Source organism: Salvelinus fontinalis, chromosome 6 (assembly GCF_029448725.1).
Source record: "Salvelinus fontinalis isolate EN_2023a chromosome 6, ASM2944872v1, whole genome shotgun sequence".
NCBI classification, from domain to species: Eukaryota; Metazoa; Chordata; class Actinopteri; order Salmoniformes; family Salmonidae; genus Salvelinus; species Salvelinus fontinalis.
The window spans coordinates 29,622,150-29,646,452 of record NC_074670.1 but is presented as its reverse complement, the minus strand read 5'-3'; the positions used below and the strand labels follow the sequence as shown (position 1 = coordinate 29,646,452).

The window sequence follows — 24,303 nt, the reverse complement described above, 5'->3', positions numbered from 1 at the left end:
TGTGGTTATAACAGACTGTTTATTAGCAGGTAAGGAGAATGCAACATAGCAGCGATACAGATGTGACTGTGGCATTTATGCTTGGTGGGGGTCCTCTCACATTGTCAGTTCCTGTGGGAGAGAAGAAAGAGGAAGACAATTACTTTGGGTTGGATGCGTTGCCGAACGTATATTGTTAAGCTTTTTTTTCAAAACCTGTTGAAAAAGCCCTGTTGCAATCATCAGCAGGTCATAACAACAACTGTAGGCCCAACGTGGACATAGTGTGTTACAACAGGTTCCTTCCTTCATCACTCCCTCCTCACCATGATAGCGTTAACGATGTCGTTGGTGTTGTGTCTGAGGGCGCGGACAGCTTTAGAACGGGACACGTTAGCCTGGGCCATCACCAGCTCTATATCCCTCTGCTCCAAACCTCCCTCGTCCACCTGGCAGACAGAGGTCAATGTCAAAGTCAGTTGCACTACTTCTGAACATGAAAAACAATGCTACAGTTCTTATTAGCCATCAGGCTAACAACAGTAGAACAGTGGTGTAAAGTACTTAAGTTGTCACGGTAGTCCTCCTCCTCTTCAACCGAAAAGGAGGAGTAGTGATGGAACCAAGGCGCAGCGGGTTGTGAACACATAATTTATTTAAAGACAAGACGAAAAAACACGAACTTCACTATAACTAACAAAACAACAAACGGAGTAGACAGACCTGGACGACGAACTTACATTAAACACGAAGAACGCATGAACAGGGAAAATAGACTACACAAAATAACGATGTACAAAACAAACCGAACAGTCCCGTATGGTGCGACAAACACTGACACAGGAGACAACCACCCACAACGAACACTGTGAAACAACCTACCTAAATATGACTCTCAATTAGAGGAACGCCAAACACCTGCCTCTAATTAAGAGCCATACCAGGCAACCCTAAACCAACATAGAAACAGACAACATAGAATGCCCACCCAAACTCACGTCCTGACCAACTAACACATACAACAAACTAACAGAAATAGGTCAGGAACGTGACATAAGTAACAATACTTGAAAGTACTACTTAAGTAGTTTTTGGGAGTATCTGTACTTGACTTTAACTATTTATATTTTTGACAACTTTTACTTCACTACATTCCTAAAGAAAAGTATGTACTTTTAACTCCATACATTTTCCTTGAGACCCAAAAGTACTTGTTACATTTTGAATGCTATACAGGACAGGAAAATGATCTAATTCACATACTTATCAAGAAAACATCACGGTCATCCCTACTGCCTCTGATCTGGGGGACACACTAAACACATTATTTTTGTGTAAATTATATCTGAGTGTTGGAGCATGCCCCTGGCTATCCGTAAGCTAAACAAAACAAGAAAATGGTGCCGTCTGGTTTGCTTAATATAAGTAATTTGAAATGATTTTTACTTAAGTATATTTTAGCAATTACATTTACTTTAGTATATTTAAAACCAAATACTTTTAGACTTTTACTGAAGCAGGATTTTCCTGTGTGACTTTCACTTTTATTTGAGTCTTTTCCTATTAAGGTATCTTTACTTGTACTCAAGTATGAGTTGGGTACTTTTTCCACCACTGCAGTAGAGATGACTGAAATATAACAACACTAGACAGAATTGTTTCATATTAAGATCTAAAAAAACTACTGTACATGAAAGAGTAAGAATAGTGTAAAGATTGGTGTTTTTCCTTGACATAATGAGTGAGCATGCATGTCCGTACCTCCTCCTCCTCGCTCTCCTCCTTGATGGTGAGGCTGGGTGGTGCAGGGGGCACCAGGGGGGAGGGCTCCACCGGGACCTTAAACTTCTCTGCTGCTGCCTTGTGCACCTGTTGAGACAGGTCCTCTATCTAGGGAGGAAATAGGAAGAGAGAGAGATGTCACCTTGCCCTCTGAATAATGTAGATGAGAGAGAGAGAGAGAGAGAGAGAGAGAGAGAGAGAGAGAGAGAGAGAGAGAGAGAGAGAGAGGGGGATAAAGAGAGAGGGGGTAGAGAGAGCAAGAGAGAGAGAGAGAGTGCAAGAGAGAGAGAGAGAGAGAGAGAGAGAGAGAGAGAGAGAGAGAGAGAGAGAGAGAGAGAGAGAGAGAGAGAGAGAGGGTTAGGATGTCACCTTGGCCTCTCCAAACACGATGTAGATGTCTGACGCGGGGCTCTTGAAGACGTCAGGTCTGCTGATGACAAACAAGATGCTCTTCGACTTCCTTATAGTGATCCTGGTCACACCGTGGACCGGCCGCAAGCCCAGCTTACCCATGGCCTAAACACACACACACACACTGGTTACACCATGATGCGGCCAAACACACAGAATACACACACATTTGCTCTGTGTTTGATTAGCTGAGTCTGCCACATGAAGCAGCTCTGTGTTCACATCTCGCCTTGCGGGCCTTCTTCTCACTGCGGCTCTGCTTAGGTCTGTTAATCCCCTCATCAGCAGGAGAGATGGGCTGAGAGAGAGAAGGGAGGACAACAAAATCAATTCAACACATCAAACCTGAGAACATTCTACAGTAGTTTACCCATATCCAGACTGATAATATGGAACATATCTCTGAAGCTGCGACGCATTCAGAAAATACAGGCCCACAACACGCATCCTTCTTACCCCCCCTACCTAAAGGTAATGACATCAATATGTTATTACATAACACACAGTGAACACAAGGTTTCCACCCTTGGGGGTGAGGGGACTTCTCGAGTGTTCTCTGCCCACACACGGTAGACTCGCCTGGGGTTCTGAGGATCTCAGTGGCACCCTCTCTGGTTCTTCCAACTCTGGCACTGATCCCTCACTCTCCGACTCATTGCAGGAGCCCACTGTGGAACACACACACACACTGTTACTCTCAGAGGACTGCATCACATCCTCATTGCTATGGTAACTAATGACTGAGATGTAGATGATGAGGACATGTTGTAGCTCGTTAGCACTCTGGTAATGGGACAGCATCATAAAGCTCTACGGCTAACCTAATCACTGATCTTAGAGAAGAAATAGATCACCTCATTAAATAGCAATGACATTTCATCTCTATGCTATGGAACATGCATGTTATGGCGTACAATTACATTCTGTACTACTGAGTTTCAACGCATGTAGCATTGTTCATTATGCTGCAGTGCTACCACTCATACAGTACACATAAATCCCCATCCATGATTCTATGTACGTATCATCTACCGGGAGGTCAGTTCTAGCTAGATTGACTCAGAGGTTTCAGGTTGACTGACGGTTGCCCTGAAATAACCTCTATTGAAAGATGTGCAATAACAGTATTCCTCCTGGATAAAATGATCCTCTCTCGGAGTATTTCTCCTCCATTATTCAGTAGCTGCAGCAGTGTTCTGTGGTCGACGAGGTATTATTGAGAATCTTCCTAGAATCTGAAGTATGTCCTTCATCAGGACCACTAGACATATTCAGAGCCATCTGTGTGTGTGAGGAAGGTCATAGGTGGAGTCACTTCTCAGAATCACTTTCTCAAGGAGACAGAGAGAAACAGACAGACATAGAGAGAGATTTGGATTTGGAGAACACGTACAGTTGTATTTGAAGGACAGGTCCAGCTCCTGTGAATTCTTGTGGCTGATTGGACCGTCTGTCTGTCTCTCAGTTGGTTGGCAGGAGGAGTGAAGCAGTACCTCTCGCTGATTGGAGGAACCAGACTCTTTATGAGAAGGGTTTCCCACAATCCCCCTGGGCTGAGTCATGTGACGTCGTAGAGGAACAGCAGTGTCATCATCATCACTGTCTGTGTCCATCCCATCTGCAACAAAATCCAAGTTCACACAGGTTGGACTGATTCATGATTCACTGATTCTTGGTTACCAAAAAGAGAAAATCAAATCACCCCACACCCTATCTCTCCTGAGTGTAACTCACCTCTGTCCTGTGGGCTTTGTGACTGACCTGTTTTGACCTGTCTGTTGGGCTCGGTGAGGATGTTTGGTTGGGGCTGGGGCTGGACCTGCCTGCTGTTGCCAGGGACAGGCATTGTGGTTGGAGGCTCCAGCCGTGGCAGAAACTCCTGGGTGGGCTGGGTAAAGCTGGGGGTCGAGGGCAGGGCTAACGTGGGTGGAGATGGAAATGAGGAGGGGGTAGGGGACATAGGGACACTTTCGGTGGGTATAGGGGGGTGCTTAGGAAGGGCGATAGGGGTAGTAGAAAGGGTTGCAGAGGCTGCCTGAACATTGGTTGATTGAGGCTGGGTGTCTAGGAGTGGGGTGACAGGCTGGACTGTGGTGACAAGAAGCTGGGACTCCTGTATGGGGGTGGGGAGGTCCTCATCTGGCGGCATCGCGAAGGTACTGGGGGGAGGAGAGGAGGAGAGAGGAGAGGGGGAGAGAGGAGGAGGAGAGGAGGAGGGAAGAGGTGGGGGGGATGAGGAATGAGGAGAGAAGGAGAGATGGGGAGGAGAGGAGGAGGGAAGAGGTGGAGGAGAAGAGGACCTATTCTGTTCTGTAGGGGAGGCATGGCCACTCCCCACATTGTTATCGTTGATATCCTTCCTGCTTTCTGTCTGGCAGCCAGGCAGCGGCCTGTTAGCAAGCATTTTCTGGTGCATTTCCGTGTTCACTTCCTGGTTGACTAGGAGAGTGGGAGTTATAGGGTAGAGGCTGGTAGGACTAGGGGAAGTCGGGGCAACGGAGACGTTTCTGTTTTCCCCTCTTCTCTCGGACTCTGCTTCAGGTTTGCCCTTCACAGGTGTCCTCTGTCTGGTATCTGCAACAGATTTTTGTCCCCTCGTGTTCTTATTCTTTTGTTTCCCTGGTGGGGAGGCGTCTGCTAGGGTCTTGGCAGGGAGAGCTGGTTCCTGTGGTTGATCAGTAGACCCAGGGCCTGACGTAGATTGTCTGCACAGCTGACTGGGTCTGTCTCTGCTCTGCTTCCTCTGCTTCCCTCTCCTCTCTGGCTGAGGAGGAGTGATGGCTTTCTCTGTGCTCAGCTCTCCCTCAGGTGTCTGACGCTGTGCAGGTTCTGGAATACTCTCTGTTGGAGAGAATCTCTCCTCTGCTCTCTCCTCAACCTCACTTTCCCCTGAGATACAAACACTGCTCTCCTGCCCTTCTAAGGCCACGCTCATCTTTGGTTGGTCAATGTGCCTGTCAGTCGTCTGACCGCCACCCCCCTTTCTTTGGCTCACCGTCTGTGGCTCTGTCTCCTCTGGCTGAGGCTGGGAACACAGTTTTTTCACACTTTCTACCGTGTCTTTGCCCACTGATAGGGATAGGGAAGCTTCTTGGAAAACTTGGAACTTCTCTACTGTGTCTTTGCTCACTGATGGGGAATTTTCTTGGGAAACTTGTACTTTCTCTACTGTATCTTTGCCCACTGATAGGGAAGATTCTTTGGAGACTTGGACCTTCTCTACTGTGTCTTTGCTGACTGATGGGGAAGTTTCTTGGGAAACTTGGACCTTCTCTACTGTGTCGTTGCCCACTGATGGGGAAGTTTCTTCAAAAACGTGGACTTCCTCTATTGTGTCTTTGCCCTCTAATAGGGCCGATTCTTGGAATGCTTGTACCTTCTCTACTGTGTCTTTGCTCACTGATGGGAAAGTTTCTTGGGAAACGTGGACCTTCTCTACTGTGTCTTTGCCGACTGATAGGGACGATTCTTGAGATAATTGGACCTTCTCTACTGTGTCTTTGCTCACGGATGGGGAGGTTTCTTGGGAAACTGCGACCTTCTCTACTGTGTCTTTGCCGACTGATAGGGACGATTCTTGGGATACTTGGACCTTCTCTACTGTGTCTTTGCTCACTGATGGGGAAGTTGCCTGGGAAACTTCAACCTTCTCTACTGTGTATTTGCCCACTGATGGGGAAGTTTCTTGGGAGACTTGGACATTTTCTGCTATGTTTTTGCTCACTGATGGGGAACATTCTTGGGAAAATTGTACTTTCTCTACTGTCTCTTTGCTCATTGATGGGTAAATTTCTTGGGAAACGTGGAACTTCTCTACTGTGTCTTTGCTCATTGATGGGGAAGTTTCTTGGGAAACTTCGACCTTCTCTACTGTGTCTTTGCCCGCGGATGGGAACGTTTCTTGGGAAACGTGGACCTCTACTGTGTCTTTGCTCACTGGTGGAGAAGTTTCTTGGGAAACTTGGACCTTCTCTACTGTGTTTTTGCCCACCGATAGGGAAATTTCTTGGGAGACTTGTACATTCTTTACTGTGTCTTTGCCCACTGAGAGAGAAGTTTCTTGGGAAACTTGGACCTTCTCTACTGTGTCTTTCCTCATTGATGGGGAAGTTTCTTGGAATAGTCTGCCTGACTTGGAGTTGCTTGGTCTGATTTTATGGCTGAAGGATCCAAACGCCCCACCCAGCAGAGATAGAGCAAGGTCTGCCTGTTTGACTGCTGGGTTAATATCTGTGTTACTGTTGGGTCTGGAAATGGCTGCCTCTACTGAACCAGGGCTCTGGTCTGAGACGGTCTGTGGTTTACCCCCTGGTGGTGAGACACGCCCAGGGCTTTCCATGGATGAGGAAGCCTGTCTTATGTCTGATTGGTGTGTTGAGCTGTCCGTTGATGTTGTTGGCCTATCGGAGGCTGCAGCAGCCTGTGGTCTCACCTCTGTGAGTGGTATGTTTGAGAGGGACGCCCTCAGACTCACACTCTGGCTCTGGTGTCTCACCTCCTCTGACAGGGCATTCAGAGTCACACAGGTTGGCATTCCAGAGGATAGGAATATGGAGTCATTGTTGTTGTTTTCCTGCTCCTCCTTGTTTTCCGGGTGACTCTGCAGGTTGCTGACATCATCCTCTGGGAATTGGGAGCTTCCGTCCTCTCCTCCCCCTGCCTCTGATATCTCCTCGATGGACCTCCAGCTGGATAGGTTGGACTCTGGCACTCCCTCTCCCACAAGCTCAACATCTGCCATCTTGTCTGGCCGACCACACAGGCTGTTGTTGTCTTCTTCGTCCCCCATTATATCATCCACCTCATCCTCGTCTGTGCCGACATTGGGCAGCCCGGAGAGTGTCTGTCCAATCGTCTGTCCAATTGTCTGTCCAACAGCATGCCCATCCACCTCACACAGTAACAGGTTCTGTGCCTCCAACCCACAGGCCTGCCCCAGAGAAAGAGATTGGGCCTCCCCTGCCCCCCAGGCCCCAGCCCCTGCTCCTAACCCCCTCCTATCAGCCCTCCAGCCCACATCCCCCCTCCTCCCTCCTGCGTCTGTCTCTGAGTTCTCCCTCTTGGGAGAGACAGCCAGGGGTGTGTGAGGGGAGCCCAGGGCCCCAGGGCCCCCGTCCTCAGTGCTCAGGGTGTTCTCCCTCAGGTTCTCCTGGGCGGGGTCACATGGGCAGATGTCAGGGGTCAGGGACAGGTTGTCAGCCAGGTCAGGTGAGCTCTCAGGGCAGGAGGAGACAGGGATGTTGCTGGGGTTAGGCTCTTTCGGGTACGAGAGCAGAGGGACCCCCTTGTTCAGGTCATTGGTGGCAGTGGTCCCTTCAAGGACCTGATGGGAGTCCACACCTTCAGCGCTGCTGTTCTCATTCTTCTGGTCCAGTTCCAGCACTGACACCAGAAGCGGTTTGGACCGGATTGAAGCCGCTGCCACCCCAAACACACGTGGGAGGGGCTTACGGGGCTCAGAGGTCTTCTGTTTAGGCCGGGGTGTGTCTGACTTAGAGGGGCGTGGCTTAATGAGTAGTTTGAACGAGTCTCTGTCTGTCTCCTCTGTGTGGTCCTCGTCTGAAGTCTCTGTGCTCTGTTCACCCTTCTCTCTCTCCGTACTCCTCTGTTTGTCCTTTGCTCTCTCCCCACCGCTCTGTTTGTCCTTTCCTCTCTCCCCACCGCTCTGTTTGTCCTTTCCTCTCTCCCCACCGCTCTGTTTGTCCTTTCCTCCCTCCCCACTGCTCTGTTTGTCCTTCCCTCTCTCCCCACTGCTCTGTTTGTCCTTCCCTCTCTCCCCACCGCTCTGTTTGTCCTTCCCTCTCTCCCCACCACTCTGTTTGTCCTTTCCTCTCTCCCCACCGCTCTGTTTGTCTTTCTCTCTCTTTGCACTGCTCCTTTTGTCCTCCTCTCTCACCGTACCAGCCTGTACATCCTCTGCAGCTGCTTTGGCTTGCCCTGCTTCTGTTGCCAGGCTCACAGGGCTGTTATGGGATGGCAAGGTTGCCAGGGTGACAGGATTGCTGTGGGACGCTGTCTCCTCGATTGTAGCAGCAGGGTTAGTGTTAGAAGTAGCAGCAGAGTTTGGGGTAGAGCATGTACCTGGGGTAGTTTCGGGGGTTGAGGCTGTAGCAGGGTTGGTGTTAGTGGTACAGGCCGTAGGAGATTTAGCGTTAGAGACAAGAGCACTGTTAGTGTTAGGGGTAGAGACCGTAGCAGGGTTCATTTCAAGTGTATAGACAGTAGCAGGGTTAGTTTTGGGGGTGGAGGCAGTAGCATAGTTATTTTGTGGGGTTGAGGCTGTAGCAGGGTTAGGGTTAGTGTTAGTGGTACAGACTGTAGCAAATTTAGCATTTGGGGCAGGAGCAAAGTTAGTGTTGGGGTTAGAGAGAGATGCAGGCTTGGTTTTAGGGGTTGACATGGTAGCAGGGGTAGTCTTTGGGGTAATCGAGGCAGGGTAAGGGGTTGTAGAAGGTTTGGGGGTAAAGGTAGAGACAGAAGGGCTCTCCTGAGAAGGAGCGGGGACAGGAGGGTCAGAGGACTCTGAGGAGTTCTCCATTTCACTCCCACTGCCGCTGTTTGAGGACTTGGGGTGGGCTGATTCCGCAAGTTGGGCAGGTGCAAGTGCAGGTTGTGGTTGTGGTGGTTTGGGTCCTGGAGGATCCTCAGGCCGGGGCTCTTTGTCTCCTGGGGGATTGATTAGGCTAGGTCTGCTTTGGGACTGGGACAGTTCAGTGCTGTGGGCCTCTGGTCTAGTTTCAGGCTGAGGTTTGGCTTGGTGTGGTTCTGTGGGTGGTCCTGTGGGTGGTCCTGTGGGGGGTTCAGCATGTCTCTCTGTGCTGTACAGCCGCTCATCCTCTTCGCCATTATAAGAGGCGGAGTCTAGTGAGTCGTCAGTGTCATCATGAAAACAGAAGGACTCATCCAGACCTTCATTGATGGAAGTCTCCGACAGTGAATGAAGGAAGGAGGCCGAGTTGTCCTCTTCAGCTGGGTCATTTACAGCCTTACCCTCACCCTCCTCCTCCTCTTCCTCAACATCCTCACCCTCCTCTTCATCCACCTCTTCCTCTATCGCTATTTCTACCTTAGCCTCCTCTATCTCTACCTTAGCCTCTATCTCCACCTTAGCCTCCACTTCTTCCTCATCATCATCATCTTCATCATCATCCTCCACGTCCCCCTCCTCCTCTCCGGCCGCGTATGCATCCACATCGTTCCCTTCGTTCCTGTCGTTTCCCTCTCCTCCCTCATTCCCCTCCTCTGTGGGGAAGAGAGTGATCTCCATGGAGTCTGCTTGAAAGAGGAGGCTGGTGTGGAGGGGAAAGTTAAGCAGGGAGGCTGGGATCATCCTCTCCTCCTCCTCCTCCATCTCTCCATCATCACTGTAGGAGCCTGGGAACATCAGGAAGGTACCCATCTCTCCGTATGGACTGGAGTTATCCCCGTCTGACACATCTGGAGAGCAGGTGTCCAGGGTAAGGTTGGGGGAGGCAGGGTTGACACTGGAGGTGTGATGGCTTAGGTTCCCCATGTCTGGGGCGAAGGGGAAGGAGATGGAGGTCAGCCGTGGGGAGTCTGTTCCATCCTCTGGGTTGGTAATGGGAGGGTAAAGTTCCTCAGCCATACAGGCCTGCAGCTCCAGCTCCAGGCCTCTTTGCAGCAGGGGACTAGAGTACTGCTGTCCCCCAGCTAGAGCATCCTCTGCTGGGCAGAGCGAGCCCTCCGACTCCCCTCCCTCTTCCTGGGAGTCAGTGCTTCTGCCACTGCTGCTCCTCAATGGGGAAGTGTCCTCTGTCACCCAGCGAGGGCGACAGCTACCTCTTGAGACTGTCGCTTCCTCACTCCTCCTCCCCCTCACCTCCCCTCTCAGCACCTCCTCCTCCTCCAGGATCACAGTCTCTGCTAGACCCTTATAGAGGCAGAACCGCCACTCTGCTGCTCCTCCTCCCTTCTCCTCTGCCCTCTCCCCTACTGCTCCCCTATCCTCTCCCACCTCGTCTCCGATTTCGGACAGCGAGCTGACAAAGCATGCAGGTGCCTCCTGCACCTCCTCTGCCAGGAGCAGATTGGGGGAGGTGCAGGGGGAGGTGGAAGAGGTCCAGCTTCCCCCCTCCGCCGTGACGTAGGAGCCAGAGGGGGAGGTGAGAGGGGAGCACAGGTCCTCGCTGTCCGAGGGGGAGTTTTGTGAGAGGGGAGAAGCTGGAGAGCCAGGGTAAGAGCGATGTTTGAGGTGTAAGGGGCGAGCAGCCATCTTGATGGGGGTGGAGGGGGCGGTATAGTACAGGTCAGGATCCAGGGATGAGGGAACGCCCACTCTCAGAGGGTCCACGGCATAGGCCGGCTCAGTGAAGGATAGGATAGCAGGGGGATAGGCTGGCTCGGACAGGGAGGGCATGGCATACATGGCACATACAAAAGGCATTTCACCATAGGGAGACAGCCCTGCCTCCAAAGGGCTTAAGCTGCCCGTCAAACTAACATCCACTGTGACTGGCTCTGAGGAGGGAGGGGAGGCAGGGATGAGGGGGGTTAGGAGAGGGGTGAGGAGAGGGCTAATGGGCAGGACAGGGATTCTCTCCTGCTCTTGCTCCATCTTTGGGGTCAGAGGTGAATTGTCTCTCTCCTGCCCTGTGTCCAGTTGGGCCTTTTCCCCAGACTCGGCCTGTGGTTCTGAGGGATGGTTAGGGACCTCCAAGACTTGGCCTCCGGGCAGGGGTATCACCTGGCTGCTCTGCACGCAAGGGCACTTCCCTGTCAGGGTCTTCTTGGTCTTGAGCAGGGCCTCCTGGCCCATCACCACCCGTGTGTCCATGTTCTCTGGCTCCTTGTAGTCGCTCTCCACCTCTGAGCCCATCAGGACCTGGAGAACATAATGAGAACATTGGATGAACATTGGAAAAACATAAAGAGGAGAACATTGGTAAACATACACACACACACCTTGATTCTCTCCATCTTCACGGGTCCGCTGCGGCGTCCACAGGGTCCGTGACCTCCAAACGTTCCGCTAAGCCGGATCGTGTTACTGTGGCGACGGTCGGAACCTTCAGGCTGGGGTCGCGGGGTCGCGGAGGAGCTGGGCGTGGCCCGGACCAGCCGCGGCCCAAAAGGAGAGGTGCATGATGGGAGCAGCTTCTGAGGGGTGCTGGGGGAGGGACTAGAGCCGCTGTCACTAGGGGTGGAGCCACTGTCACTAGGGGTGGAGTCAGTGGAGGCATGTCTGGTCATGTCTGAAAGAGGAGCGAAAGAGAAGAAACTGTTTCTGTAATGTAATGTTATGTCCATGAGGTCAGAATCACTAGCTGCTTTATGACTTGGCAACAGTAACAGTAACTGTAATGAAGAAAAGGCAACTGGAATTTCAGTTTACCTCCTGAATGTATTAAAAATAATAAAATAAAAAAAGATCTGTAATGGATGCTGTAGCCTCTTTGCCTTTGTTGAATAGAAACAGTCCTTTCAGCTCTCTCCTTGAAGCTTGTTGTCTCTTCATTACCGCTACACACACAGCCATACCTAGAGGATCTAGAATGTCACCTAAATGTCAGAGATAACATTTGACTGAAAAGACCACACTCACAGCAGGGTACACATCAAGTGGCATCAACATATCAATATATAAGGCCCCTACTGTCATTGCTTGCAGTCCATCAACTACAGCTGGGTGAATGGAGCCCATTTACTGGCAGTTCTGAATGAAAGAAATGTGTGCTCCCTCCATTTACAGGGCTCACTGCCCAGGGTAGTTCATTACTCAGGCTCTTTCCCTTCCACAGTAGTGACCCCTGACCCCCAAAGGAATGGAATACACCCTGAGTTTGCTGAAGTCTGCATATCTGGCTGTGGTACCTGCTGCTAGGGCAGTAGAGCCCGCACTGTGCATGTTGGTGTTTTCCCCTCTCTGCCCCTCCTCTCATCTTTCCTCTCCCCTCTCTTATCCTATCAGCAAAGTCAGACTGACAGCTCTGTCGCCATAGGGCAAAGTCAGCAGAACAGAAACACACACACATACACACACACACACATACAGCAGAGCAGAGCACATGGATTAAAATAAGCAGAGCTCATAGATTCAAATATACAGTATATACAGTGCCTTCAGAAGGTATTCATACCTCTTGACTTATTCCACATTGTTGTGTTACAGCCTGAACTCAAAACGGATTGAATATATATTTATATCTCACCAATCTACACACAATACCTCATAATGACAATATGAAAACATGTTTTTAGAAATGTTTTTAATTGTGCATGTTATTTTGGCATTAATACGTGTCACATATCAGTTTGCAAACAATGTAAAAATAATATGTATCGTGGAGTTAATACAGCCGCATACAAACATGGTCTCTTTTTTGTTTTCTTGAGTAAGGCAGCTCCAAAATGCAGGTGTTTCAGCCTACAGTAGCTCAGTGCTTTCTGTGGTGGTGGGCAAGCCAGCAAAAAATATTTAGCGTTGCGCCGTGATTGGCTCAGTGTTCGGTCACTCATGGGGACTTTATGTCACTGCCAAGTGTAAGAGGAGACCTTGAAAATACTAGCCCTTTGGGTGTTACATTAGAAGTGCCCATCCAAGAAGGCTCAAGGTCATTGGCCACAGATAAAATGACGTCAAATCACATTATATGTACAGTAGCATTGATTGGACTGATCATGTCAACATCATACTTTCACAATCTTAGCTAGCAGTCATCATCATGAATCAAGTCAACAATCCACTGGTAAATCCTTTTTAATCTTTGTCATGTGAAGAGAAATAATGAAGAGAAATTATAGATATGTATTGGTGCTCATTGGCCATTGCACATAAACGTTATACAAAACACGTTGGAAATCGCAAATTCAACGAGTGGTTTGGAAGAAATCAATGACAGTGGCTGTGTGGTCCCAAATCTGGGATTAAGGGTCTCTTTTCCAAGTTTAAAACGATAAACATTCAACATTGGACATGCTGTCAATTAAGCATTATTTGTGCTGCGCTCAAAACAACTGTTAACTTGGAACTACGAAAACGTCACTTCACTTCAGTGAGTTCAAGACAACTGGGAAGTCGGCAATAAATGAGTTCCGACTGGGAAAATACATTTTGAACGGTCATCCAATTCGGAATTGTAAATCTGGCCTCTGATGAAAGCACCATAAATCCAGAGAATGCCAGACTTTGATGACAAAACTTGCCAACGAAGGACCACCGTGCCACCTTCCTGTTTAAGTGAGCATAGTGAGTCCAAAAATGTATTGTATGCTGCTACATGCATGATGCAATATGCTAGGGAGATATGTATACTGTAGCTAAGTGTATGCTGTGTAGTAAAATGTCCGTAGTGCTTCAACCTAATAATTTGGTCTATTTCCATTCTTAATTTAGCCTACTGCTCTGACTGTTTTACTGTAGCCTATAACCTGTTTCAGAGAAATATAATCATTGAATATTGTAAGAGCTTTCATTGTCTGCTTATATGCCCCCTTTGTTAATCCTACGGTTCTGACTTAGTGTACAGGAAGAACACTGTAAGAATGGCCCATGTTCTGAATTATGTTGCTGTACATTTCAAAAGTGCTAAACAAATAGTTATATTGACTAACGTTACATTCGTCCTAGCTCTCTCTTGTGCTCACTCTCTCTCTAATCACGCACTCCACTCCAGTGACTATGCCATCGTCGCCATAACCTTCAACAGGAATGAAGGATCATTTTGAGAGAAAATGACAGAATGGAGGAGAGTAACTAGGGCAAGAATGCGAGTGGAGGAGGGGGTCTGGATCAGTCAGAGAGAGAAAGAGAAAATGAGAGAGGGATCGACAAAGGGGGTAGTTTCCATTCTATTATGATCAGCTCTGCTGCTCCTTACTGACGTTACGGTTCTGCAGGATGAAATTAAGACAACACACTAAACTCCTTATGAGATTTCCCTGAAATACCCTGAGTCCTGTCATGTACTGTGAGTGCAGAGACCAAGGTTATTATAGTAAACGAAAACTGAAACGAAAAAGAAAACGAAAACTAATCATGAAAAAACAATTTAGTAACTGAAATAAAATAACTAACAAATCTGTTTGAAAAACTAAAACTATTCTGAAACTATCTTTGACTCATGAATCATGAATTATCTTCAGTTTTAGTTTTTCTTCTAAACTTAGGGCATGTACTGTACTACTAAAGTAAAAAATAATGGGACTGGTGTAAAAATGGCCAAGAGAGAGTTTGCTACTCCCAGATTTTTTGCACCAGTCTTTGCACTATTCCTTTCAAATCCAAGTCACATTGAAATTGACTTTATCATTTAAACCTAACCTAACCCATGACCTGACCCATCACCTAATGTATTTACCAAAGAGTATCAATATGCTGACAAGAGATGGACCTCAATGTTCTAACAATAGGAATAAATGTCCGGAAAGGCAGAAGGCAGGCGGGAGGAGGCGGGAGGCTGGAACATTCTAGCCAATAAAATAGCAGATCCGCAGTTGAACAATGGGCACATCTCCGATATAACATAAAAGAAAATATATAATATTTCAAATGGCTTCAGCCTCCCTAAAAAATGTAACTAAATAATATACAACTAATACTAGCAAACTAGCAAATCAGGTCTGAAAATGAGCTGAAACTAAAGTGAATTGCAAATCCAAATAGAAAAACGAATAGAAATAAAAACTCATAGAAAAGCACTAAACTATAATAACCTTGGTACAGACATAGGGATATGCACACACACACACACACACACACACACACACACACACACACACACACACACACACACACACACACACACACACACACACACACACACACACACACACACACACACACACACACACACACACACACACACACACACACCAGAGAACAGGACTTTATTCTCTTCTCTCGCCATGCACAGTGACCTCAGACACACGCACGTATGCACACAAGCACACACGCAAGCACTCACACAAGCACACACGCAGACACACAGACAGACACACACACAGACCCACAAACACAGACACACACACAAACACACACACACTTGCTCCACCAGGAACCCAGATATCACTTACTGATGGAGTATGTGGATTCTCTCTTTCCCTCCCTCTTTGTTTTTCTCTGATAGCCCATCCTCCTCTTCTTGCTGCATTTCTCTTTGTCCTCTTTCCCTCCCTCCTTTCTTTACCCTCTCTCTATTTCTTCCTTTCTCTCCTGTCTCCCCCTACCACCTACCTTCCTTCCTCTCTCTGTCCCTGTGGTCTAGCTGATAGCTAATGGCGTCAGCACTTAGCTGCACTGTGTCTATCCCTGCCCAGGCCCAGGGTGGGGATGTTATCACTAGATTGTTATGCTGAGTCATGTCACAGATAAGCCCCTCTGTAACGTGCACGTGCGCACACACCCACACACCCACCCACCCACCCACTCACCCAGCCACACACACACGCACGCTCGCACGCACGCACGCACACACACACACACACACACACACACATTTGTCACAGAGATGATTACAAGGACACAATAAGACAAGTGCCACTCTAAGGTTTCTTTGTTTGTGGGTGTCAAATCAAATCAAATCAACATTTTATTTGTCACATACACATGGTTAGCAGATGTTAATGCGAGTGTAGCGAAATGCTTGTGCTTCTAGTTCCGACAATGCAGTAATAACCAACAAGTAATCTAACCTAACAATTTCACAACAACTACCTTATACACACAAGTGTAAAGGGATGAAGAATATGTACATAAAGATATATGAATGAGTGATGGTACAGAACGGCATACGCAAGATACAGTGGATGGTATAGAGTACAGTATATATATATGAGATGAGTAATGTAGGGTATGTAAACATATAAAAGTGGCATTGTTTAAAGTGGCTAGTGATACTTACACTGCTCAAAAAAAATAAAGGGAACACTTAAACAACACAATGTAACTCCAAGTCAATCACACTTCTGTGAAATCAAACTGTCCACTTAGGAAGCAACACTGATTGACAATAAATTTCACATGCTGTTGTGCAAATGAAATAGACAAAAGGTGGAAATTATAGGCAATTAGCAAGACATCCCCAAAAAAGGAGTGATTCTGCAGGTGGTGACCACAGACCACTTCTCAGTTCCTATGCTTCCTGGCTGATGTTTTGGTCACTTTTGAATGCTGGCGGTGCTCTCACTCTAGTGGTAGCATGAGACGGAGTCTACAACCCACACAAGTGGCTCAGGTAGTGCAAAATGACCTCCAGCAGGCCACAAATGTGCATGTGTCTGCTCAAACGGTCAGAAACAGACTCCATGAGGGTGGTATGAGGGCCCGACGTCCACAGGTAGGGGTTGTGCTTACAGCCCAACACCGTGCAGGACGTTTGGCATTTGCCAGAGAACACCAAGATTGGCAAATTCGCCACTGGCGCCCTGTGCTCTTCACAGATGAAAGCAGGTTCACACTGAGCACATGAGCACATGTGACAGACGTGACAGAGTCTGGAGACGCCGTGGAGAACGTTCTGCTGCCTGCAACATCCTCCAGCATGACCGGTTTGGTGATGGGTCAGTCATGGTGTGGGGTGGCATTTCTTTGTGGGGCCGCACAGCCCTCCATGTGCTCGCCAGAGGTAGCCTGACTGCCATTAGGTACCGAGATGAGATCCTCAGACCCCTTGTGAGACCATATGCTGACACATGCACATTTGTGGCCTGCTGGAGGTAATTTTGCAGGGCTCTGGCAGTGCACCTCCTTGCACAAAGGCGGAGGTAGCGGTCCTGCTGCTGGGTTGTTGCCCTCCTATGGCCTCCTCCACGTCTCCTGATGTACTGGCCTGTCTCCTGGTAGCGCCTCCATGCTCTGGACACTACGCTGACAGACACAGCAAACCTTTTTGCCACAGCTCGCATTGATGTGCCATCCTGGATGAACTGCACTACCTGAGCCACTTGTGTGGGTTGTAGACTCCGTCTCATGCTACCATTAGAGTGAGAGCACCGCCAGCATTCAAAAGTGACCAAAACATCAGCCAGGAAGCATAGGAACTGAGAAGTGGTCTGTGGTCACCACCTGCAGAATCACTCCTTTTTTGGGGGTGTCTTGCTAATTGCCTATAATTTCCACCTTTTGTCTATTTCATTTGCACAACAGCATGTGAAATTTATTGTCAATCAGTGTTGCTTCCTAAGTGGACAGTTTGATTTCACAGAAGTGTGATTGACTTGGAGTTACATTGTGTTGTTTAAGTGTTCCCTTTATTTTTTTGAGCAGTGTATATTACATAAAGATGGCAAGATGCAGTAGATGATATAGAGTACAGTATATACATATGAGATGAGTAATGTAGGATATGTAAACATTATATTAAGTGGCATTGTTTAAAGTGGCTAGTGCTACATGTTTTACATAAATTTTCCATTAATAAAGTGGCTGGAGTTGAGTCAGTATGTTGGCAGCAGCCACTCAATGTTAGTGGTGGCTGTTTAGCAGTCTGATGGCCTTGAGATAGAAGCTGTTTTTCAGTCTCTCGGTCCCTGCTTTGATGCACCAGTACTGACCTCGCCTTCTGGATGATAGCGGGGTGAACAGGCAGTGGCTCGGGTGGTTGTTGTCCTTGATGATCTTTATGGCCTTCCTGTGACATCGGGTGGTGTAGGTGTCCTGGAGGGCAGGTAGTTTGCCCCCGGTGATGCGTTGTGCAGACCTCACTACCCTCTGGAGAGCCTTACGGTTGTGGGCGGAGCAGTTGTCGTACCAGGCGGTGATACAGCCCGAAAGGATGCTCTCGATTGTGCATCTGTAAAAGTTTGTGAGTGCTTTTGGTGACAAGCCGAATTTCTTCAGCCTCCTGAGGTTGGAGAGGCGCTGCTGCGCCTTCTTCACCACGCTGTCTGTGTGGGTGGACCAATTCAGTTTGTCCGTGATGCGTACGCCGAGGAACTTAAAACTTACTACCCTCTCCACTACTGTCCTGTCGATGTGGATAGGGGGGTGCTCCCTCTGCTGTTTCCTGAAGTCTACGATCATCTCCTTTGTTTTGTTGACGTTGAGTGTGAGGTTATTTTCCTGACACCATACTTCGAGGGCCTTCACCTCCTCCCTGTAGGCCGTCTCGTCGTTGTTGGTAATCAAGCCTACCACTGTAGTGTCGTCTGCAAACTTGATTATTGAGTTGGAGGCGTGCATGGCCCCGCATTCGTGGGTGAACAGGGAGTACAGGAGAGGGCTCAGAACGCACCCTTGTGGGGCCCCAGTGTTGAGGATCAGCGGGGTGGAGATGTTGTTACCTACCCTCACCACCTGGGGGGCGACCCGTCAGGAAGTCTAGTACCCAGTTGCACAGGGAGGGGTCGAGACCCAGGGTCTCGAGCTTGATGATGAGTTTGGAGGGTACTATGGTGTTAAATGCTGAGCTGTAGTCGATGAACAGCATTCTGACATAGAGGTATTCCTCTTGTCCAGATGGGTTAGAGAAGTGTGCAGTGTGGTTGCGATTGCGTCGTCTGTGGACCTATTGGGGAGGTAAGCAAATTGGAGTGGGTCTAGGGTGTCAGGTAGGGTGGAGGTGATATGGTCCTTGACTAGTCTCTCAAAGCACTTCATGATGACGGAAGTGAGTGCTACGGGGCGGTAGTCGTTTAGCTCAGTTACCTTAGCTTTCTTGGGAACAGGAACAATGGTGGCCCTCTTGAAGCATGTGGGAACAACAGACTGGGATAAGGATTGATTGAATATGTCCGTAAACACACCAGCCAGCTGGTCTGCGCATGCTCTGAGGACACGGCTGGGGATGCCGTCTGGGCCTGCAGCCTTGCGAGGGTTAACACGTTTAAATGTTTTACACACGTCGGCTGCAGGGAAGGAGAGTGCGCAGGTTTTGGTAGCGGGCTGTGTCAGTACTGTATTGTCCTCAAAGCGAGCAAAGGAGTTGTTTAGTCTCTCTGGGAGCAAGACATTCTGGTCCGCGACGGGGCTGGTTTTCTTTTTGTAATCCGTGATTGACTGTAGACCCTGCCACATACCTCTTGTGTCTGAGCCGTTGAATTGCGACTCTACTTTGTCTCTATATTGACGCTTAGCTTCTTTGATTGCCTTGCGGAGGGAATAGTTACACTGTTTATATTCGGTCATGTTTCCGGTCACCTTGCCCTGGTTAAAAGCAGTGGTTCGGGCTTTCAGTTTCTCCGAATGCTGCCATCAATCCACGGTTTCTGGTGTGGGAATGTGTTAATAGTTGCTGTGGGTACGACACCGCCGATGCACTTGTGTGTATGTGTGTGTGTGTGTGTCTGTGTGTGTGTTTGTGTGTGTGTGTGTGTGTGTGTGTGTGTGTGTGTGTGTGTGTGTGTGTGTGTGTGTGTGTGTGTGTGTGTGTGTGTGTGTGTGTGTGTGTATTAATGTGTGTGTAGCTCTGCCTACACACACCTGCTTGGAGTGTGCAGGCCGCAGCAGGCTGGAACAGGCTGGAACTGCGTCACAGAGTCTGCTTCCACGGCCTGTCTGGCCCCAGAGGGAGCTTCTATTTCAGCCTTTGCTCCAAGACAGTCCCAGGCCTTGAGACAAGCCCCAGGAGCCAAATGCCTCACACTACCTCTCTTCAGCTCTCTGCCTTTCCCCCTAACTCCCTCCCTCCCACTCTCTCTCTCTCCCGCCATCATCCTATTCTGCTGCCTTCTCTACTCATCCAACCATAGCGTTCTCAGTGCAGGATACACTCGTTTCAAAACAGTGATGTTTTGGATTGAAAGGCCTTCATCAGAACACTCCAAGTACAGTACAGACCAGACAATGTAAGGATATGATTTATATTAAATCTAAACTAGTAGGATGGGTATTTTACGAAAAACTAATGGCAGTGCAATAATACATAGACTTATACATACATAGTCTTACTCCAAAAAGCCATCTGGATTACATCACAGCATTAGTGCCAGACCAGCAGAGCTGATACGTGCTGTCTGAGACGTACATCTAATCCCTTTACTGTACGGCACTTTATACCGTAAATCCCTTTACTATACCTGTACAGCACTTTATACCGTAAATCCCTTTACTATACCTGTACGGCACCTTATACAATAAATCCCTTTACTATACTTGTGTGGCACCTTATACCATAAATCTCTTTACTATACATATACACTATAGAACCTATACCAAGGGCCAGGTGTTTTGGGGAACTTTTTGAGGCATTGTGCATTTACAGCATTGTCCAATAGTGTTGCTGCAGATAGGAAATCCTAGAAAATGTTCTGTAATTGACTCGAGTTGTCTCCAATCAATCAATCAATCAATGTCTGGTTGTGTGTGTGTCCAGCGACTGTCAAGCCAACAATTTCATTGTTATGAAAAGAGGTTTGAACCTCTTGATGGGCTCACTAGGTGTTTGGTTAAGGTTGATTCACTAGCCTCTTCCTTCAGGAGAGTGTGTCCCCAGTCTACCCACACGTGTACACACCTCTTGGATGGCCTCACGGGCGCCATCCCACTTCTGACACCAATGTAGCAAATTTGGGGGGTAGCCCTGACCGGTACTTGAACCCAGATATAGCGACTGTCAAGGCAGTACCTTAAATGTTATGCCAACACCAAGAGTTCCTATTGGCATAACAATTAAGGTGTTGGTTTGACAATCACTGGACCTAGGTTCAAGTCCAGGACGGGGCAACCCTCCCGAATTCACTACAATATACTTCCAAAGTTGCTTTCATTGACTCTGCCCCTAATTGTCCTATTTTTAGCTACAACTTCCAATTCCATTCGAGAGGATCAGCTTCAGCAAATTGAGGTGTAGAATCACTCATCTACAAATAGTATTCCCTGACAAATATTAGGTTTAGTGCGATAAAGGTTTGCAGATCTACACACAACTAGACATTGATTGATTGGAGGAGACAGCTTGTGTCAATTACCAAACATTTCCTAGGATTTCCTACCTGCAGCAACACTAGTGGACAATGCAGGTAAAATCACAGTGCCTCAAAACTCCTGGACCTGCCTATACCACATGTTCCTCTACTGTACAGTCTGAACCTACACAGAACCCTGGATGGAGAGAAATTGTGGGGGGCCTTGCTCAAGGGCAGGATCAGAGACCAGCAGCCTTCCAGTTCCATTGCCATTTTTGAACCAGAAACCTTCGGCTGCTGGCCCGCCTCTTCTAACCTCTAGACTACTGTACCTTATACCCCAACTGCCTCTACTGTCGGAGAGATAATACCATAACCCAGGGATCAACAACTACATTCAGCTGCAGGCCAGATTCGGACGCCATTTGGGGAACCCTGCCCTAACCCTTACACTGTAACTCTACTGTCTGACACATACATTTTATCCCCTGAGTGTACTTATCCCTCTTCACTTCAACACAATTAACTCACAAACATAATACACAGGTAAATACACAGTCTGGGAGATGCAACACAGAATACATCTATTGTCTGCTAGATACAAACCTACCAGATGCAACATAACAACAATACCAATAACCATATGGACATCAATAGCTATGTTAGCAGTAAGTAGCATATAGTGACATGTACACACACAGTTCCAGTAGTCGGTGTCTTATCTAACAAGAATACGTTTTCAAATACTCTGATTTACCCCTACATCCGTCCCTGTCTGAATCTGTTCCTTCAGTATCTGGCCCTGCTGTTACTGTGTGGATGCTGCTGCTGAGTGCGGTGCTGTGTCATGTCCCTGCATGGTGAGACTGGGGGAAGGGAAGTCAAGTACAAGAGAGGGAGGGAGGAGCTGCTCCACTCTGCCCTGAGAAAACACACCACCACTGGGCAGTGAGATGGGGCTGGGGAGAGAGTGGGGGAAGGGGGTGTGGGTATGGGTATGGGGTTAGTGAGGGGAACGGGGAATATGGAGCTGGGGGTCAGGTAGGGTGAAGGGGGTGTTTGTGGGGTTAAGTAGGGTAAGTGTTGTGGATGGGGGGTCTGGGGATGAAGGCTAGGGTGCTGGAGCTGGAACTAGGACTGGAGTGGGGATCACAGATAGACAGACACAGACAGACATGACCCAGCTCTACCTCTCTAATCCGTCGGTCTGTCGGTCTGTCTGCTTCCCACATGGCATTATAGAAGGTATCTATTATCCCTCCTTTACCAGCCTCTCTGTAACTCTTACATCTCCTCCCCTTCCTAGTGCCTCGCATAATCCTCCCCCTCCCTGTCTCTCCTCTGCCACCTCCACTCTACCTTGTCCTCCTTCCCTCTCTCATTTTCCCCTCACCCCCTTACCTGGTTCAGGCAGGCCTGTCTGCTCTGCTCCAAGCTCCGGATGTCTTTCTTTGGGGACAGATCTGTGAGAGCTCTCCCCCGGCATGGCTGTTTCTGGATCTCTTTGGCTCTGACGCAACAATAACTCCACACCACCCAGCAGCCAAGGTGAACAGAGAGAGAGTGCGCAGTAGAGGAAGGGGCAGAGAGAGAGAGAGAGAAAAAGGTTGAATGCTCAGCGTGCCTCTCTCTGTGGTGCAGCAGAGCAGTGATGATGCTATGAGTGAGAGTGTGTGTGGGTCTCGCGATGCTGCTAGTGTGTGTGTGTGTGTGTGGGCGCATATGTTTGTGTGGAATCTGAGAGGGAGCTGCAGTATTCTCTCTCATTCCCCAGCTGAGCAGCACTGCCTCCCTCCTCCCCTCCCTCTTTCCTTTCCATCCCTCTCTCCTTCCCATCCCTCTTTCCCTCCCTCCCTCCCTCCCTGGTGATGACTTGATACTCAGCGATGATGTCAGCAGATTTCTGCTGCTGTCTGAGTGCTGCCCCCATCCTTACAGGAAGGTACTGCAGAGACAGAGGGCTGGAGAGAGGGTGTGCGGAGAAGATGGGCTATTGCAGAAAAAGTGATGGAGGAAATAACGGTAGTGAAAGGGAGATTGAAGGAGAGAGTTACAAAGAAAGAAAAGAGAGGGAGACTTTCAGTCTCCTCCTTCCCCCTTTCCATTTGTTCGCCCCAAACCCCACAGATCAATGGCAGTCTCCATGGCAACCCCAAGCTTCCCACGCTGGGTGCGTGAGTATGTGTGTGTATCAGGGGGTTGCTGCCTCTGCTCTGCCAGCTCAACAGAATCCCCTGTCTCCTCTCTCTGTCAATTCCAGCCCGGCTGGCATTCATACATCAGCGGTAATATCCTCCTCTCTCATCTGCTTACTCATATTTCCCTGCTCCTCGCTCACCTGAGGTCAGCAACATACAGAAACACACTCCCCTCAGACAGGACCTGGTCTCTATGACAACAGTCAATACTGGGACTGCTGGCTGGCTGGGCTCAGCAGTGATGATCAATCAGTCAATAAACCAACCAATCAATGGAGTTAGCAGCGAACTCTCTATACCGCAACATGAGCTCAACACTCATGGGGCCAGAGTTCAAAAGGAACCATCTGAGCCTTTTTCATTATAACATATTTACATTATTTACATATATGTTGGAACTGCTACAGAAATATAATATGTAGATCAGTCATGGTTCTCTCATGTCAGTTCTACAGCTAATTACTGTCATGTGTTACATTCTAGGCAGTGATGTAAAGTACTTAAGTAAAAATACTGCTCTTAAACGCTAGTAAAACTAAATGCATGCTCTTACACCGATCGCTGCCATACCCGCCTGCCCGACTAGCATGACTACTCTGGACGGTTCTGACTTAGAATATGTGGACAACTACAAATACCTAGGTGTCTGGCTAGACTGTAAACTCTCCTTCCAGACTCATATTAAGCATCTCCAATCTAAAATTAAATCTAGAATCGGCTTCCTATTTCGCAACAAAGCATCCTTCACTCACGCTGCCAAACATGCCCTCGTAAAACTGACTATCCTACCGATCCTCTACTTCGGCGATGTCATTTACAAAATAGGCTCCAACACTCTACTCAGCAAACTGGATGCAGTCTATCACAGTGCCATCCGTTTTGTCACCAAACCCCCATATACCACCCACCCCTGCGACCTGTATGCTTTCGTCGGCTGGCCCTCGCTACATATTCGTCGCCAGACCTACTGGCTCCAGGTCATCTATAAGTCTTTGCTAGGTAAAGCTCTGCCTTATCTCAGTTCACTGGTCACCATAACAACACCCACCCGTTGCACACACTCCAGCAGGTATATCTCACAGGTCATCCCCAAAGCCAACACCTCCTTTGGCTGCCTTTCCTTCCAGTTCTC

The 24,303-nt window shown here is 48.4% G+C and overlaps 1 protein-coding gene across 3 annotated transcripts; it reads right to left on the bottom strand.

The window, feature by feature from the left end:
* nacad (NAC alpha domain containing) lies at positions 1–22,728 on the bottom strand. Of its 3 annotated transcripts, none has more exons than XM_055926013.1 (10): positions 22,375–22,728; positions 11,095–11,384; positions 3,907–11,014; positions 3,566–3,790; positions 2,752–2,840; positions 2,402–2,470; positions 2,131–2,277; positions 1,741–1,869; positions 306–428; positions 1–111 (listed from the first exon to the last, which is right to left on the bottom strand). In XM_055926013.1, exons 1-10 carry the CDS (start codon positions 22,457–22,459, stop codon positions 97–99), a joined length of 8,280 nt encoding a protein of 2,759 aa, XP_055781988.1. In that variant the 5' UTR covers positions 22,460–22,728; the 3' UTR covers positions 1–96. The 3 variants fall into 3 exon arrangements, with proteins under 3 accessions (XP_055781988.1, XP_055781989.1, XP_055781991.1); XM_055926014.1 differs by having other exon boundaries at positions 3,934–11,014; XM_055926016.1 differs by lacking the exon at positions 22,375–22,728 and adding an exon at positions 15,205–15,368.
* Between the last annotated feature and the right edge of the window lie 1,575 nt (positions 22,729–24,303).

Bases quoted from the DNA above. Each gene is read 5' to 3' on its own strand.
- nacad (XM_055926013.1), bottom strand. From the start codon at position 22,459: ATGCCGGGGGAGAGCTCTCACAGATCTGTCCCCAAAGAAAGACATCCG. The intron at 11,015-11,094 runs GTGTGTGTGTGT...TATGTTCTCCAG, and splicing joins TGAAGATGGAGAGAATCAAG to GTCCTGATGGGCTCAGAGGT. The intron at 3,791-3,906 runs GTGAGTTACACT...ATTTTGTTGCAG, and splicing joins ACAAAGCCCACAGGACAGAG to ATGGGATGGACACAGACAGT.